This window comes from Sciurus carolinensis, chromosome 7, assembly GCF_902686445.1.
Source record: "Sciurus carolinensis chromosome 7, mSciCar1.2, whole genome shotgun sequence".
Lineage (NCBI taxonomy): Eukaryota > Metazoa > Chordata > Mammalia > Rodentia > Sciuridae > Sciurus > Sciurus carolinensis.
In genome coordinates, this window is record NC_062219.1 from 38,852,519 (window position 1) to 38,872,345 (window position 19,827).

The following is a 19,827-nucleotide window of genomic DNA, read 5'->3' on the forward strand; positions in this document are numbered from 1 at the left end:
AAGTTTAAAAGCTCAACGAGGTACTGCAGAGGTTGTAGGCGCAGGTAGAAGAGCATATTACATAAATGCCAAACAAATTATGTTTAATGTCCATGTTAACGTGAATTTATGTCTAAGAAAAAAACCTAGAAAATTCATTAATAAAAATCCCAATTTTTTTGCATTAAACTATAATTTATTAAAACGAGCCAACTCCCCTGATAAGAATTATCATACTGGGTAATAATCATCCAGAAGGCGTGTCTTCACTTGTAATCATGCTTTATGGTAATTCATTCTAAGGGAGCATGCTGAGTGATCTGTTCTTGGCAGATGTGTTAGCTGAAAGATCTGCCCAGATTTGGATATCTGATGACTAGTCAGGAAAAGCAAAGATATGTGGGGTTCACAGTCAAAAGTGATGGCAAATCCTTTGTAAAGACATTTTTACTTTAACACATAAAAAAAAGGAAAACACTTAAATTAAAAAAAAATGTTGTTGTTGTTGTTTTTTTAAATCATAAACATATCCTCAGTGATATACTGCTGAAGAATTTCTAGGACACTATTTCTGGTATCCCAGACTGTCACCTAATCAAGAAAGTATCTTTGGTGATTTAAAATTACAAATCTCTCTGCACTCCATAGTCACTGGAGCACTATTCACAGCAGCCAAGATGTGGAGTCAACCTAAATGCCCATCAATGAATGAATGATAAAGAAATTGTGATACACACACACACACACATGCATGCACATACACACACACACACACACCATGAAATATTACTCAGCTATAAAGAGAATGAAGTCTTGTCGTTTTCAGCAGTGTAAATGAGTCTGGAGGACATTATGTTAAGTGATAAGTCAGGCACGGAAAGACAAGTATCAAATGTTCTCACATATGTGTAAGCCCCAAAGGTAGATCTTCTAGAAGTAAAGAGTAGAATTGTGGTTGTGAGAGGCTGGGCAGGGTGTGGGGGGGATAGAGAAAGGTTGGAAAATGGGTACAAAATTATACTTAGATTGGAGCAATAAGGTCTAGTGTCCTAAGCACAGTAGAGTGATGAGAGTTAACAGACACACTGTTAGAAGAGAGGAATCTGAATGCTTCAACACAAAGAAATGATAAGTGTTTGAGGTGATGGATATGTTGGCTATCCTGATTTGATCATCACATAGTATATACATGTATAGAAATATCACTCTCTACCCCTTAAACAATTCCCACAATAAATGATTATTGAGTATCAATTTAGAAATAAATGTCAAGGGGCTGAGGTTGTGGCTCAGTTGTGAAGCACTTGCCTGGCATGGGTGAGGCACTCAGTTTGATTCTTGGCACCACGCCTAAATAAATAAAATAAAGGTCTACTGACAACTCAAAAATATTTTTTAAAAAATGTTAAAAATAAATAAAAATACCAATCTCTCTGAAGGTATAGCCCCTTGAGCTATGTATATGCCACATGTTTCATCTGCTGAGTTTCAAGTGCTAAATCACAGATGCACCCTCCACACGGCCAAAGAATATTTACTTCCCTAACATTAAAGCACTTTAAAAATTACAATAAATTCTGTCTCTTTACTGTACTTAGACAGGTTTGGATCTGCCCCATGGTGTTCTCAATCTGAGAGCACTTCCAATACCTGGCACTGGAGACTATCTACATCTTCCTCCATTTAAAAATCAACTGCATGGGAAGTTATGTGCACAGATGATGACCTCATGTTAGCTATGTCAAACCACCCTTTACCAGAAAGCCATTCAACAGCCACCTAGAAATGTCACAATTCTTAAGACAAGATTCTTATTCAAAAATAAAATGTAAGATAGGGAAGAGCCAAATGCAATTAGAATCTAACTGACTAGCAAATTTTCTGGTCTCGCTCATACTCACCTCTCCCGAGGCACAGCAAACCAGTACTCTGGCTGCTTTCTTCGTTTGCCATACTGCTGGACCATGGCGGCAGTGTGAGTGGCAAAGGATTTTCTCATTGGTTTTCCCACTTTGATGCACAGAAACATGGGTGGGGTCTTGCTCTTTTCTTCTTTTGAAGGAAGAATATCTGGACCACACATGAAAAAACCTCCCTCAATACTGATAAAATTGGTGATAATAAACTTCAACATGCAAAGAATAGCATCCAATCTCCTCTTAGAGATGGAAAGTCAAAGAATATGGCACAAACACCATTTGGCTACATCATATTAGAAGAAAAAAAATTTCCAGATCTCCTTAAGTACAGAAGAAAAAAACTTTAAATATTTCAGATTGGTATACATCACAAGGTGCTTCATACTGGAAATAAACACAAAAACCAATACAATAGCAAATAATGTGGAATTGTGGCAATCCACAAATGTATGTATTAATAAATGATTTCAGGATCCAATTGTGCCATAATACAATTCAATTTAGAATTGAAATCTCTTCAAAAACATTTTAAACTCCCTTAGAGTCACAAATCAAAGTTTCAAAGCAACCTGGTTTTGAAATAGAAATCTGTTATAGTTCAAGTTCCAAAACTTACCTTATTTTGTGATTTTTTTCCCCCTAATTATTGATGCTAATAGTAAGGAAGCACTTGACTGAGAAAACACTGCTCTCAAATAATTGTGCACATTTGCTATTACAGGAGCAAGTTTTAGAAAGGCAAATCATGCAACAGAATGTAAAAACATTAAGGAAAATCAGCTTACCTTCAATAGGTACCTGAATTCTCTTTAAGAGCCATAACTGAATTTCAGATTTATTATCCATTTGTGCACCTTGGCAGCTGTTGTCCAGAGTAGATTCCAAAGACTCTTTTACCATATTTTCTTCTGTATTAGTGTCTAATTTCAGTGGGAGGGACTCTCTCTCCTTTACCCATGTTTTATCTGGTTCTTTATTGCCCTCAGTTAAGAGGTCTCCTACCTGGGGAAGAGAACTACTAAGGGTGATGTCTATTCCCACCGGTTCAATACTTTTGCTGCCACTTAATTCCTTCTTCTGCATATTTTCAGATAACTGTGACCCTTCTTTATTCTTATTTAGGTAGTATTCAATGAGTTTAACTTTATCTAGATCTTCGTGGATGTTTAGCGTATGTTCTACCTGGCTTTCTGGGGAACCAGACTGCTTGTCCACTTCTGGCATTACATCTTGTTTCTCACAGGCTTCTAAATCTAGGGCTCCCTTAAGCTCAGCATCACTCTCTACTTTCGAAAAGTTCAGGGCTGACTGCACCTGCATTTCCATGGCAGAAGTGATTATTTGTGACTTAGCCTTCTTTCGCTTCTCTGGGTCCACTGAAAGACATTCTTTCGAGGTGTCTCTTTTGTCCATTCCACTCTCAGTTTGAGAAGAAAGTTCTTCCAAGTCAACAAAGTCATCATCTTCCCCTAAAAGGGAGTTTTCTTTGGCTGTAGATTCAAATGCAGTGTGTATGTCAGAAGGTTCCTTGCTGAGCTTAGTAAGTGTGGGAGATAGACTAAGGGATGTCTCCTTAGTGGGGTCTAGTTTCTTTGACTTTCTTGAAACTGAGCTACCTGAGGACTTTGTATGTGTGAGTTCTGTTGACTTTTCCAAAGGTCCTGTTGATTTGAAATCTGAAGTCATGGTTCTTTCTCCATTTTGCTGCCTTTTTTCCTTATTGATGGACTTGAATTTACTGAAGGGGTTGATATCCTTTTCTGAAGCCAGGTCTTCCCATTCTCCAGGCCTGTACAGAGGACAAAGATCCTGAGGTAGGTCACTGTTGGGGGAAAAATGGTGGGTGCACATGGAATGTTAAAAATAAAACCAAAAACAAAATGGAGGAAAGGAAAAAAAATTCAACAAAAAATAAAAACATAAATATACCATAAATTAAACTATGTTAAAATGATTTCAGAAAAAGAAAATGAAATCAAGAGACTGATTTCAAAATGAAATGTAAGTCAACTAAAGAAAATGACAAAAGAATGAACCATGTGATTTGCATATTGTACTAGAAGCACATGAATGGTTTTGGAAGTTACATATGAACATGAGGTTGTTATGCATATGATTTTAAAATATGAAATAATAACACTTCTGATTTTCATGATGGAAAAGACGAAGGAGAGGAAATATTTTGGTACCAATGACCCCAATTCTTTAAACATTCAAAACTTATCCTTTTTATACAATAACATAGAAAGCAACTACATGCATTCTAAAACGCTCAGAATTCTGAAAGGTGCCTATTTAATTCTAAACGCTGCTTATTTAAGTGACTGACCTTCAACCATGACTTTAGGTTTCATAACCAGATGCTTCCAGTAAGAAACAAAAGAAACACCCTATTACTCCCAAAGGAGACACAAGAAGAAACTTTCACTGTTACTGTGAAAATAATATATAGTGTAACTGTGAATATGGCAGTAGCTCCATTTTATAGTTTAAGAATATACAGAAAAGCAAATCTCACAAAAAGCCCTTATTTATAACACTTTAAATTTCTTAAACATCTCTTTTATAATAATATCATTTTACTTTAAGGCAATGGTGCAACTGATTTATCAGCTGAAACATGTAGTCCTAGGATCTGATTATCATTAGATGCCTGGCTGATGTTATTAACAGATGTTTACAACCCAGATTTGAATTACACACAATTTAAAAAAAAAATGTGTTCTCCTAAGTTCAAAATAAATGGTCAGAAAACTTACACTTTTTAAATTATGACTGAAAATAGCATGAGTAACCCCACATCTCAACTCACCATGACCAGTAGTGCCACTGCTGGGTTCAAAGGGAGGCATAAAAACCCTTTATAAAAATAACATTCCCAATTTCAGAAAGAATTCCATTTTCCAAAAAGGCCCGATCACTTTCAAGTAACACTTTATTATTTTGGCTTTGAGATAAAGGATCATGACAAAAAAGCAACATAGACCAGGCAGGTTTCAAATTACATAAAGATTATTTCCCCAAAGTTATTTTGTAAATCACCAGCATGGAATGTCCAGGCTTTTTCTGATAGAAAATAAAGGCCTGTTGTATTTGTTAAGCTGTGATAATTTCCTTAAAAAGTTTCCTTGATTCATTATGTATTTTAACTCAGTAAGCATTCTTTGAACCTGTAAGTGCCATATTCTAAATTATGATTGTGACAGATTCTGTTCTACAGAAAGTAACCCAAAACGTTCTGCTCAACACCACCATCCCAGGAGATATTAAAGACACTTCAGTTCTAGAAGCAAATAAGTTAGTGCAGAGCAGGATCTCCATGCTGGAACTCAAAATTTAATTGGGCGTATTAAAGGTGGTAAGAAGTCCTACAAGAAAGAAACTCAGCTCTTCACAGACTTGACTAATAAGCAAATTTTTCTTACATGAACATTTGAGCCCCTTTCCTGTCCCTTCCTTCCCTATGGAACATGAAAACACATTCACCTGAACTCTGATTAGCCTCCTAAATTACCCTGTCCACCCACTCTGTTTGTTCTTCTAACTAATCCAAACTGCCAGTCCCCTACTTGGGACTAATTTAACCATCTGCTTTTTCTGCACTGCAGCTGCAAAGCACTGCTGGGGCAAAGTGTACAATGGTGTCAACGGCTCAATTGTTAATTAATGTTTTTCTAGACTCAGCCAGGCATCTAAGGATGATCAATGATCCCTTCAGTTGTTCTCTTCCTATTCTCTGTGGCAGCTGGAGTTATAAAACATCCCCCACCCACAAAAAATAATACAAAACCTGAAAGTGAGGCCAGAAAGACTTTACATTCTCTTAAAAATTACATGCTGCCACTGGATAATTGGTACTCATTTTACAGTTCAACTTCTAGGAATAATGGCATTTTAAGCAATTTTGGATTTTTAAATAATTGATACAATTCTGAAGATAATAGAAAGTTCATTTCATTTTGATTGCATGCACATATTTCTGTTTTGTTCATTTGTGCAAATGTTGTTCATTAGACTAAATGCTTTTATATGTACCTGCATCTGTGGCAGAAACTAATACACAACCCTGACATAACTTTAACAAATTAGAAGCCAATTCCTGACTTTCCTTTCTTCCCCCACTCACAGCATTATCCCTCTATTCTAGATCATAAGCATAATCTCACGCTACAAAAATCTTTCAGTAAAAATGTGCCTTCCCTTTATATTTTTAAGTAGAATTTAATAAGCCAAGCTGCAGATGTGTACTAGTACTACTCTATGAGAAGCCCTCATCTGGGAAGAAATGCCCTTGTTTGTTTGGCCATCAACTTCCAAATTAAACTATATTTTTACCTATTTCTTATCATATTTCCTCTGTTGCAAAGAGTCCAACATACATTCCTTCTTCCAAAACCAGCTCATTGATTTCCTCTCCTCATCTAAGATTCCAAGGCAGCTGGACATTGACTCACATGATTTCTCATGGACTGCTGCATGCTCGGCTATTAGAAGTGCCATTTAATCATGACTTCTGTCCATGTGTCTGTGACACTAGTAGAATGCAGGCTCCTCTAGGGCCCTGAACCACTCATCTCCATATTCTTGACACAAAAGACTCATGCATTATGGCACACTGAAAACCTCAATACGTATGGATAATAAGATTCCCATGGAAGAATCAACAGAGCTTCAGATATGAACTACGAGTTCCAATAATAACAGACGACACTTTATCAAGCACTAGGCAATATTCTGAGTTTTGATTTTCAATGAATTTAGTTCTATAAGCTGAAGAATACTATTAGCTTCAATTTACAGATGAGGAAACTGAGGCCTGAGACTTAGTAATGTAAACATGTCAGACAGCCATAAGTGGCAGAGCCAGGGAAATCCAAGGTGGTCCCAGACTTACTGTCAAATACAGTTTGCTTTACCTGCTACACCTCCTAAATTTCTCACTGAACATTTCTGGCCACAGAATTTAGGAACGACCTCAGTGCTCACATTCTTAGAGAGGCTTCAGTGGTTTCTGCTTTTTAAGGACTGAGAAAGTCAGATGATAAGGACTATAGGAGTCCCAGGGAAACAGCTGGTATAAACCCCAAGGGACCCTGTGTCTAGGTTAGTTCCCTAGTTACTGCCCTTCTTTGCCTATAAATCCCAAGGACTAATTTTCCTTTGTACTTTTAGAATCCGCTGCTGAACCTCTACCTTCTTACCACTGAGGGTTTCTAAATACTTTTACTGCTGACATTTGAAGAGAAACAGACACATTGGAGACAGGACCGTTCACATCAGATTATTCCTGTACTCAATTCCCTGGACCTTCTTAAATCTTCTGCTTTCTCCATGGGGAGCTTCCCCTCTTTCTAATATTCTTAAAATAAACTCAATGTTATAAGTAATCATGACTAAAATAATACTCATTTACATTTCAGAGAAAAAGCAAAGAAGTATCCCTCCTTCACACCACCTAAGACAATCTAGCCACCGTGCTCTACCCTGCCACACAAACCCCTCTTCATGCAGGATCCAGGGCAGACGAGAGCTGGGGAGACGAGCTGTCTGAGAACTTCACTGATGATGAACACAGCTCTTAGCAATTCAACACAGAAGAAAACATCATTGTCTTACTGGTAATCAGACTAAAATTCTTTCAGAGAAATTTCATTTCTTCTTTTGTAAATTCATCAAGAATATGCATTGCTTTTCAGAAAAATAAGCCAAACAAATATCATTTTTACTGGCACTAGCAATTGCTGACTTTTTTTTTCTCCTATAGTCCTTCATTAGTATATCATTGGCTTACCCATTTCCACTTCTCTTTATGCTATGTAGTGCATACATTTTCCACCTTCCCATTCACCTCTGCACAGTCCCTAACTTTTTTGAACACTTCTCACTTCTGCAAATGCCCTCCCTTCTGAATTGCACATAACTCTCTCAATACCTCCTTTTTTTCTGGAAAGAAAAGAAATAGCTCTTACGATGGCAAGGCATCTTTGATCTTCATGTGGGAAATGTCATTGTACAGGGCAATGGAAACAACCTCTTCCATGGGACAGATGAGGCCATATTCCTCACACCCATTTTCAATAACCAGGGGATCAGACTTATGAGGGTCAAACATGATGTTGTTAGGAGTGACAATCATGACACCTCCAACCACACCCTGTAGGAGAAAAGGACAGAATTACTTTGGGTAGAAAAGTTTCCCACAACAATCCCAGAAACATTAATTATCTCACACTGCCATTCCACTGTGGACCACAGTTTCCCATGTGACAATCACATCCCCTCTAGACAAACAGGCTAAAGAAATGCAATGTTGGGTGCTGGGTGGGGAGGCAGGGAAAACAGACTTGCATCACTGTGGCAATGAACCAAGCCTTGTTTTAGAAGAGTGGCAATAGTACAATTGTGGTGTGATTCTGGTTCAGACATGCACGTCTCAGATTCCTGAGTTCCCTGTCTGGAAAATGAGAAAGGCTGTCCCAAGGACTTCCCTGATCATAAACATGGGGCTTTACAATCAACTCAGCAAGTCTTCACTGTATGTCTAACAAGTGAGAGTTATATGGTGCCAAAGGATAATACCAATATTTTTCTCTAAAGTGTTTAGAAAGCCTACATCCAGTAAAATTCAATAAATAGGAATATGAAAAATCTGCAGTCAGAGTAAATATAACTGTATTGTAGAAGCTAAAAGCAAAAAGTGATAGTTTGGTGGATCCTAAAAGTCTGAAACTTGGTCAGATTTCATTATAGACCTTACTGGCTAGTGGGACAGTATATGCCAGGAATAGGAAATACAATTATCCCTGTAGGTAGATAATTTATTTTGAAATTCTTTTCTTAAAAATATTTTTAGTTGTAGATGGTGACAATACCTTTATTTTATTTATTTATTTTTATGTGGTACTGAGGATCAAACCCAGTGCCTCATACATGTGAGGCAAGTGCTTTACCACTGAGCCACAATCCCAGCCCTTGATATTCTTAATGTATCTGGTAATCATCTTTGTGGAAAGTTTTATACTTTACGCATTATTTATTCTTACTTGAAAAAATTACAAAAGCACATTAATGACATATTTTCTGACTATTTGAAACCTGATATGAGTTCTCACCTGTGAGTACAGGATATTAATATAGTCCCTTCTTCAGAGGTTTGTTAAAGTAAAACACCAACAACCAGAAAACAAAAGCGTGACAGAGCAGACATTATTTTAATATTAGCACCACCAGCAGAAACACAAGTTGAGGACTCCTCATTTTCCAGATTAGGTGATGAGTTCTTTACAGTAATTATCTCTTTTAATTTTAACATCCTGTTAGTTAAATTTCATTATTGTTCTTATTTTATAAGTAAGAAAAATGGGAGCTTAGAAAATTTAAATACCTTGCCTGTGGTCTCAGAGCTACTGGGTTGTGGAGCTGGAATTTAAATTTAGTGAGTCTGACACCCCTGTATGCTGTTAAACGTATAGTATACTGTCTCCCTGGCAATTTACAGGTCAAGAACTGATAAATCAGTTCAAGGTCATATGGAATCACATTTTAGCTGAATGATCACATTTCCGTAAATAAAAATGCCAGGCACCCAACAGAAGAAAACTAACGTGTTTGTCAAATCTTAACCTTAAACTCGGTATGAAATATTTTAATTTCTCCTTCTTTCCAGTAATTTATAATCTTGTTTGTTTTTCTGTAGCTTTCAAGAAAAGGAAACAAATGACATTGCCATATACCTTTCCATCAGTGAAGTATCGACAGTTCATTTTTAGAAATTTCACCACGCCTGGCTCATCTTCTTCAGAAGTAGATGATAAGACTCTTTCAATGGGTTTTAAGGCCTTTCTTGCTAAGTCAGCATCCTCATGAGAGCAAAAATTTTCAAAATCAAATAAAAGCATTTTAAAACAAATTGTACATATAAAACAGCCACATTAAATCCCTATAAGTAAACTCTTTCTTTTTAACTTGAACATAAAAAAGGCATATGTCCATTATCCTTCAAAAATATCACAAATATAACAATAGGTATTCAAACCAAATGAAGATTTTTAAAAAGGATTATATATGAACCCCTAAACTGGTTCATTAAATGTCTTAGAAAATAACTGAATAGAAGAATTTATATTAGACTCCTGATTTAAATTCTGTAGAAAAAGGAGGAGTACAAATAATCTGTCATCTCGTTGGGAGTTTAACTTTGTACTTTCACATAAGGCATGCATTTTTACCTTTGAGACTTTATATATATGGTTTGTCTTGGACAGGATGCATTTTCTCAGCTAATGACAATTTACCTAATCCCATTCCTTTGGGGGGCGGGGACCTTAGGTGTAATCTTGTAAAAAAAATAACAATGGATTCTACAACTCACAAAAAAATATTTCTGATAAAAATGAACTTCAACATGACATATAGAGCATACATACAGGCAGTTTATCATATTCTGCATCTGATGATGAAGGAGAGACAGTAGCACCAGGACTAGAAGATGATAGCCTTAAAGTACTGGAAGGGAAGTTGGCATCTGGCACAAAAAGGACCTGAGAATGGGAAAAAAGAACTGAGTGAACACCACAACTTGTAGACCACTAGCCGAGCATCACTCTGCATAGATTGTGCTCAGTATTCAGTGTACTGGCTGGCTTTCATGGATCTCATAAGTAACACGGGGTCTTCTAGACCGATTCATACATGATACTTAGCAATAAGAATGTGTACAGTGCCAAGGGCATATAGGTACTGCAGGAGATCAAAAGGAGGTGGGGGGAGTAAGGTATTCTGAGCAAGCCAGGTAAAGCAGGTGAGGTCTTGAACAAGCAGGGATTCGATGGAAGGGAGGGAAAAGGTTTCCAGGAAGAGAATTAATACAGGTTGGGATCCCTTACCTGAAATGCTTGGGGACACAAGTGTTTCTGATTCAGGTTGTTTTCTGTTTGTTTGTTTGTTTGTTTTCCCTAGATTTTGGAATATCTGTATAGACTTTACCTGTTACGAATCCCTAATTTGGAATCCAAAATGTTTCAAATGTATTCAAACAGTTTCTGACTTTGAAGCATTCTGGATTTTGGATGTTTATTTATGGGTGTTCAACCTGTAGTACAAGGGAATAGAGGAGAGAGAAGCATGGCATCTTTCTAAATAGAACATCTGTGTCAGGTAGAAATGGAACAAACCTAGGCCAATAACTCCAAGAAAGACTGAGTGGTAATGTGATAAGGTCCTTATGTGATAAGCTGTACAAGGTAACATCCATAGATAATCTCAACACTTTCTCTTCCACTGACATCTGGGTTATATAAAAATTAAAATATCATAACAGTTTGAAATACCTACCTCCTACAAAACAGTTGGGTTCTGAAATGCTATTATGATCTTGTCATCTTTTTTAAAGATACATGTTACATTTCAACATATATCAAATATAATCTTTAAATGGTGACCTTCAATGTTATAAAACAGAATTCAGAGCTAATCTTGTAACAAGTGATCTCAGATCAATACTGTTATTTAGTATCTTCCATTCTTACAATTGTTTTAACTTTAGTTATTTAAACCTCACTTCAATCCAGAATAACTTGAGGCAAAAACAAAAAACACATTAAGTTAAAGGTCAGAAAATTTGAATCAAGGGGATGTAAGATGAAGATTGATTACTATGAAAACTGTGTGCTCCAAAATTTATTAAACATTCATTGAGAGGTGGGCCATAAAACCAGCTTGTGAACTTCTATACAACCAATGCAGAGGAAAGCAACAATAGTTAGCAGGATTCAATTTTCATAAGATAAAAACAAACTGGTTTTTCAGAAGTACAAGTATTCTCCCATACAGTCTCATTAAAAAAAAAAGAATATTCTACACCAAACTATTTATCCTCAATAAACTGTTTATCCACTAACAGGAAATATAATAACCAATACTAGAGGATGGTTCTAACACCTTCCATATATAGAAGGGCAATGCCAAAGTTCAGAGTTCTTGAAAGTGGTTCACAAAGGACTAAACTTACATGGTTTTAGTATACAGTTTCTTATTTATCTTTCACAGATGGATGGCATATTCTCAAGTAATTTTCTATTTTTTTAATATATTTTTTTAGTTGTCAGTGGATCTTTTATTTATTTATATGTAGTTGTTGAGTATTGAACCCAAGGCCTTACACATGCCAGACAAGCACTCTACCACTGAGCCACAACTCCAGCCCTGACACAATTCTCTATTAATATTAAAATGTTTATTATTTTGCATCTGAATGATTGAAAAGTATCAGGTAACACAGATTGAGATTCTGTTGTCTGACACATTCTCAACGGGATAATGCCTAACCTGAACAGCTAACTGCACTGTAGAGGTGACATGTGAAAGCTAGAAAGCTTACCCAGAGCACATGCTGTCTCAGTATGGATGTGGGCCTGGATCACAGACAGGGGTGAAATTTTCCTGCTGCCTCCATAAAATAACTCTGTGTTTGCTCCAACACATAGGCATATAGAGGCATAAGGTGCTAAAGCCCATTACTATAAAGCAAAGCTGCCATTTGAACCTGGAAAAAATTTTAAGTATGTGCAGCCAAGGTGTCCTGTGAATATGAAAACATCTTAAAATATATATCCACTGGGTAAATTTTGAGTGTTCTCAAGATAAATACTTGTTTAAGTACATTCTTTATACATGTCCTCAAATTTAATATAAGAATCAGAACAAATCTGGAATCTTCTGTAAAATATTTTATGCCTCAGATATTTGTTTTTAAGTTTAACCTATTTTCTGTCATTTAAAGCAAAAAATTTCTGAAGTAAGATTTTAGGTCCCAGGTAACTTCCTCTGAAAATTACTCCTGCACGTGGTCACTGACCTAGTCAGACCAGTTCCTCCCTACCTGAAGTTGATCATGGAATCAGTCTCTAGAAGGGCAAGTCTTAAATTTTCTGTAACCAGAACAGATCAAACTGGTTTTGATTTATAAAATCTACTGAGTTGAGAGATGCCTACCCCTCCAGGCACCAAGAAAGAATATTTAAAAATCCTTGAAAGCAGAAGTCCATCTACAGTGTTAAAGTTCCTCAATCTTTTTAACTCTTCCTCAATTCCTTATCTCTGTCAGGAAAAAAAGAGTTATGAGATGAGACCCAGGACAACTAATAGCATATAACTGTTTAGTTAAGGACTGGCCACTGCGGTGAAGACTAAAAGGGGTATCTGAGATAATGTGGTCCAAAACCTAATTTCAGAGATTAGGAAACTGAGATCAAGAAAGGAAGTGACCTGCCCAGGTCCAAAATAAGGCCAAATGGAAACAAAGCTTTGGGGCTCCCATTTCTGATATTTTTACCAATACAGAATAGGCATATTAAAACAGTCCTTGAATTCTTATTGGTTACTGGAGCTTCATTTAGTACCAATCAATTATTTTGTTTATGAACATAGTATAAGGAACCACCCTAAATTACTAAATTCCAGTGACTATAATCTTTAGCCTTGGAATTGTAAATATATGCCTCTCCAGCTATTCATTATGCAGTAATACTCCAAATTATAAAATAAACTCAACAATGAAGAGACTAGTATCTATTTTTCTAGAGATGAAAACTCATTAATTTCTGAAAAGTTTTAATGCAGATCTCTCATCCCCCAATTACCTGGTACTGGCAGTATACTAATTTCTCCTTTTCATAGAAGTATAAATACCCAAAACACTAACTGGCCAAATTGTGGTCTGCTGGCTTTATGTGCTGTCCTTGAAAGAAATGCAAAGAACAATATCTCATTGCCTGAATGATGTTTTGCTTATAAGTAATAATAATGTTATTATTACTTATAAGTAATAAGTAATGTTATTTACCTTGAAAGAAATAAATGTCACTATAATGTAGAGATGCACAAAGATGATCTAAAAAGTCAGCAATGGAACCCAAATGTGTTTGTGGCAACTGAGCACTTCTATGAATGAGACTGGATATTTGATCTTAGCTAAGTGCTTTCAAAGAGGAGTCATTTGAATCTATTAGTTGACTGTAGTTATAGAGGGAAAATACCAGGATATCTTATCATGCAGAAGGCACTATAAAAAATTTACTGAATTAATTTAAAGTGGCAAGATTGGACATTTATCAATTTCATTCAGTTTAAAGAACAAAGTACTAAAACCTGGGGAAAAAACTGGGGTGATTTATTTTTCATGGTCTGCCCAGTGTCTTTCTCTTTGGCCACATGACCATTCTTGTTATGGTATCAAATTGAGAAAAAAAGATAACAAAATTTTGTCTTACTTAAAATAAAACAATGGCCACAATGTACCTCAAAGGAGTAGACTAAATTGAAATTCACAATTCTGAATTAAACATTCTAAGGATATTTAAAATTCAACAGGAAAAAAAAGTTACATTAATTTAGAACTTCTTGAGGAAATTAATTAATGATAGTGATAGTAAGTGTGCTGGTCATTTTCAAAGTATTAGCCTCTGAACAGTTCATAAGTATTAGGATGCTTTAGAATTTTTGGAACTAAGGAAGATGAAAGATTGAAATGCACATTATCACTGATGGTAATTCAGTGACACTAAGAGTAAAGCATTAAATATTACAATAAAAGATAAATGTAAAATTTCTAAAGTGATACTCAACAGGAAAGTAATTACCTGGCCTGGAACAATAGTATGTGTGAAAAGCTTATTCAGTTCCACTAATTTATTGGGAGTGATGTTAAACTTCAGTGCTATGGAGTTTAGGGTGTCCTGGCTTCCAGCCTAGAATAACCAAACAAACAAGATTAAATATATAAACAAAAAAATAAATAAAATAAAATAAAACATTCCTTGTGATAAGCAGTATTAATCTGTTCATGATAAGAATGAATAAACAAGCAAAAGTTCTATCCAGACATACTCGATAAATAGTAAGTATATTCTCAATTCTTACTAAAACCATGCAAAAGCAATCTTAACTGCAATTCATTTCTGAGCACCCTCACCTCCAGATTTCACTGTCCACTAATAGACTTCTAATTTTACTTTGGCACAATGAGGTCTAATATGCAGGAAACTTAACTTACGGAAGGAGAAAAAACAAAAACAAAAACAAAACAAAAATCCACATGTAGTACCCACCCATAGGGGAAGTGGGGCTACCTTCTCTTGTGGTTTTCTGTCCATTTACCTGTCTCTCCATTGTACTACCAGTGGCCTACTAATGGTTTTTGGCCCCATGGTCAGCACAGTGCTTGAGAAACAGGGCACTCAATTGATAATGAGGACTACGGATGGCAAGGAACTCTGAAAGAAATTCAGTTTAGTTACCAAGAATTGTTCACGGTCATTAAAAGGACAGTTTTCCATGGTCAACGAAATTAGTGCTGGTCTTTAAACCTACGAAACTTGCAACCTATGTTCCAGGTGTATACTTCTCTTACCTTCCATAACAGAGGAGGATAGGAATAGAGAGCAGTGAGAAGACAAGAACCTCCATAGTAAAAATACACCACTCAAAAAGAAGTTGGCTGCCTGCAGTCATGTCAGTCTCCCGGGATGTCACTGGATGGATTTGTAGGAGGCGACTCATGACTGTCACTGAAGAGTTCCCTTTGATAACGCAGGGTCGAGATGGGTGGCAATTCTATAAGCAACACTGGCTCTGTCAGGTGGATTTTAAACTATGTGTGGATTTGAGGAGGCTAAAGGAGGGTGTGGACTGGTGAGAAGGTAGAGATGCAGAATCAAAAGCCCACCAACTCAATGGACCATCTCAAGCTAATCAAAGGTTATAGATACAAATTACACTGAAAACAGTGTCAAATCATTTCAATAAGTTTTTACTTTTTTGTGTGAAATAACTGAAAACCTAAGCAACATGCCCTACCTTGACCCTGGGCATAATCATGCCTACTAAAAATAAAATAAAAATGTTTTTAAAAATATTTTTTCAGTATTAGATATTTATTTAATATATTCAGTCCAGAGGTTTTCAAGGTTTTGAGTAGGTACAAGACACAGACTGCAAATGCTGACTCTAGAATCAGATGGTGGGATATGAGTTCCAGATCACGTCACTTGATGGCTGTACAACTTTGGGCCACTTGCTTAACTTCTCTGTGTCTGTTTCTCAATCCATCAAAGAGAGATAATCATAAAATCTACTTTATAGCACCAGCTTCATGATAAGTGATCAATATATTTGCATCATATTTTATGAGTAAGACTTGTAAAAGATACCATATACAGAGGGTTCATGGAAAGAGAAATCTGTATCTGCAATTATCACATGAAGATAAGATGTGCATATAGAATTAGATCACAAAGACACTGATAGGGATTCTTGAAACTAAACCAAAATGCTTGAACGTTCACTTCTCAGTACCAATATAAACAATTCAGTAAGTGCTAGCATGAAGTCATCTTTTATTTATAATGACAAGAACAAAAATAGTTGCTAAGAAATTAATCTCCATAATATATATCAAGCAGGTGGGCATATCTACATTACTAATGCGATCACTTGTTTATATTCATTAATTAATTTTGGGGTTGATTTTTACTTTTATTTCATTGTTTAGTATACACTACATAAAGCAACTCCTAATAAATAGTTGCAACTCCTTAATTCTTTGGATAGGCTTGTGAATCATATTGCTGGATACCTGCACTTCTTAAGGACTATGGCTTTAGAATTAAAGTCATCAATGATAAATAATGCAATAATGCTCAACAGTGCTAGTTTATAGTGAATTAAAACAGACCTATGATTGAGTAACCTCTTTATGCAAAGCCTAGGATAAATAAGATCCAATTTCTGGCTTCCAAGAGCTCATGGTGCAGTGAGAGATGAGTATACCACACATAGCTTGAGGCTGTGGTAATGGATACATGTATAACATCATTCATCTATTGATTCAGTAATATGGGAGCCTACACCCTGCAAGGTGCCAAGAATATGATACAAAAAGGGATTTAGTCTCTCTTCATGGATAAAAGAATTAAGCATGAAATAGACATTAAAATAACAATCACAGTTAGGAACAATGTTAAAATGGCATAATTTATGTGAAGAATGTGATTCTATGAGAGAATTAAATGAAGGGATCTGGCCTAGACTTGCTTGATGGTCACAGGAGGGAGGAATAAATATCGAGAGTAAGGGGAACAAAATATCAAGGATAAGGGTTTGGCTTGTATAAATATATGGACAATGGAGTCACTGCTTCTTGGAAAAGGACCAAGCATGGAGGACTAAGTGGGCAACTGAATATATGACTTCGGCTCTCAGAAAGGTGTCTGGAATGGAGACCTAAACTTGGGAAGCATTGTCAAATTTAGAGATTATTCAAGTCATCTGTTTGGAGGTTTTGCAGAGCAGCACAGCTACAAGTATGCCCTTAACTGAAAGTAGTCTTCCTCTATGGGAAATGTCTTCTTCAACCCAGTTTCAGGTAGATACCCTTGGAGTGGTAAGGGAAGGTGACACCTGACTAGCAGCCAGATCAGTCTAAGCAATACTGGCCAGACAGAGGACAGATGTAGCCAAATCACAGTCACATCTACCCTCAAGTCATCAGTTTACATAAATTTGCTGAAGGAGAAAATATGGAGGGAAAAGAAATGAACTAAAACAGGTCTTAAGAAGCTTCGTTATTTAATGGGTACACAAGAAGAATGGAGCTAAGGGCAAGATAGAGATCTTCAGAGAGAAACATGTAAATTTAGTAGTATTAAGAAATGTTCATATTCCCCTGTTTATACTTACAGTGTATTCCATGGTGCCATGGGGCTTCTGAACCACCATCTTCTTCTCTTTTTTATCATGTGTTTTATTTTGATTGTCATCTGAAGAATAAATTGTATGTAAATGAATAATTTCATTGTCAGGATTGAAGATGGACTAAAACTACATTGTGTGAAAATCTATTAAATTGACCAAAACCCAAAAATGATACTAATAGATACATTCTACTATCATGTGTAACTAATGAGAACAAATTTTAAAAAATTTAAAAGTGGAAACTACAGGGGAGAAAAATTTAATTCACCTTTAACAAATAACTTGCCTTTTTAAAGAATCTGTTTTGCAGTATTTCAAGTGAATGTATATTCAAATAATGCCAATATATTTGTTAGTCAAACCATTTTGCTCTGCCTAACTTCAAGTTCATAGGTTATTAGTTTTCAAAAGAGCTATACTTTATTTTCCTAATCTGTTTTAATATAAAGGGAACTTAAAATTTTTCTAAGATTGCATTTGCAATCATTTAGCCTCAAGGGCTATGAAACACTCATTTTTTCTGATTCAATATTCTAATTACTGCCTCAGGGGAGTGTGAATTCTAATAAAACTTAAATGGAAGTAGCATAAAAAATAAATAAATAAAACTTAAAAATGGTACTAATAGAAAAATAGACTAAAGGCATAAAAAGACCACATTCATAAAAGCATATTATTCATCAATGACCACCTGAATAAATGATTAATGTTAAATATATTTAAATAATACAAATATAAACAATAAGGTCATGCTTTACCATTATTAATAGCTTAAATGGTAATGATAACGATGTAGAACTTAAAGCAAAACCAGTATAATCACTATATAAATAGTACATAAATCAGTTCAGCCCTTTTAGGAAGTGATTTGGCAATATGTAGCAACAGTCATAAAAATGCTCCTTCTCTCAACCTATAATCCTTTTCTTAATATATCCCAACAGCTGGGTGCTGTGACACATGCCTACAATCTCAGCAACTCGTGAGAGTGAGACAGTAAGGTTGTAAGTTTGAGGCCAGCCTCAGCAACTTAGCAAGACCCTATCTCAGAATGAAACATAAAAAGGGCTGGGAATGTAACTCAGTGGCAAAGTGCCCCTGAGTGGTTCAATTTCCAGAAACAAACAAACAAACAAATAAAATTATCCTAAGGACAGATTCAAAAGAGAATCCCTGGTGCATGTCAAATACATGGTTATTTAAAAAATATTTACAATAATAAAACTTGGAAAGACCTATATATCTAACATTAAGTTGGACCATAGATTTTTGCTGTTTTTACAGGTTAAAAATGGTCAACTACCAGCAACTGCAGATGACTTTAATTAATTGTTATGGTTACATACATCTCAACATATTAATCCATATATCAAAAAACATACAAATATTGCATTGAATAAAAAATTTAAGGACAGCAAGAACGTAAAATCGAATTAACCAAGAAAAGATGCTCCAATTTGTAAATGAGCTGAAGAATGCAAATTAAAACCAGGTATCATTTTCTACGTATTAGGCTGACAAAATCAGCTGGATATTCTAAGGTTGGCAGAAATACGAACTGCTATTAAGAATGTAAACTGCTTCAGTCATTCCAGCAAACTAAGTATACATAGTTTGCATGTCTGTGAGTAGCCTAACTGACAGATACATATCCTCTCCAGGAGCTATTCATTTTATAAGTGCCATAATGATCTGATTCAGGGTATTCATCCCAGTGTCCTCTGAGGCAGTGGAGAACTGCATCAGGGTGGGGCAGTATAAGTAAAAAGTGATAGCTATGAGCTGGGATTCCAGTCAGTAATTAGAAACAAGAAGCCAGACGTACACATAGCAGCAAGTTTACATCAAGAGAAACAGAATGGGAGGTATAAAACAGTATCATTTATGTACATCTAAAACAGATGGACATAAAACAACCACAAACATTTTTTTAAGGATATGTAAAAATAAAAACCTGTCACACTGAACATAACAGAATGACGAGAAGTGGGGAGAGAAATGGGAGGGGGAATGAGGATAAAGGGGAATGAATGAAGAAATAAGGAGTCCAGTCCTGACCAGTGATGAGAAGTGGAATTAACTCAACCATTACAGCTGAGGCCCCACAAAAACACACACAGAGACATTATCAACAATACCATTTCATCTACATAATAAATATTAGGGGTGCTGGGTGAGA

At 35.8% G+C, this 19,827-nt stretch overlaps 1 protein-coding gene across 5 annotated transcripts in view; it reads right to left on the reverse strand.

The window, feature by feature from the left end:
• Positions 1 to 19,827, reverse strand: part of Ncoa7 (nuclear receptor coactivator 7) — a 146,054-nt gene that overhangs the window by 40,814 nt on the left and 85,413 nt on the right. For 4 of the 5 annotated variants that reach the window (XM_047558040.1, XM_047558041.1, XM_047558039.1 and 1 more), the window contains exons 4-10: positions 17,634 to 17,713; positions 14,537 to 14,644; positions 10,325 to 10,438; positions 9,632 to 9,757; positions 7,868 to 8,052; positions 2,684 to 3,720; positions 1,881 to 2,049 (exon numbers count right to left, since the gene is read on the reverse strand). In XM_047558040.1, the coding sequence (XP_047413996.1) occupies positions 1,881 to 2,049; positions 2,684 to 3,720; positions 7,868 to 8,052; positions 9,632 to 9,757; positions 10,325 to 10,438; positions 14,537 to 14,644; positions 17,634 to 17,713 (1,819 nt within the window). The remainder of the gene's footprint in view (positions 1 to 1,880; positions 2,050 to 2,683; positions 3,721 to 7,867; positions 8,053 to 9,631; positions 9,758 to 10,324; positions 10,439 to 14,536; positions 14,645 to 17,633; positions 17,714 to 19,827) is intronic. The other variant, XM_047558043.1, reaches the window with a different exon arrangement.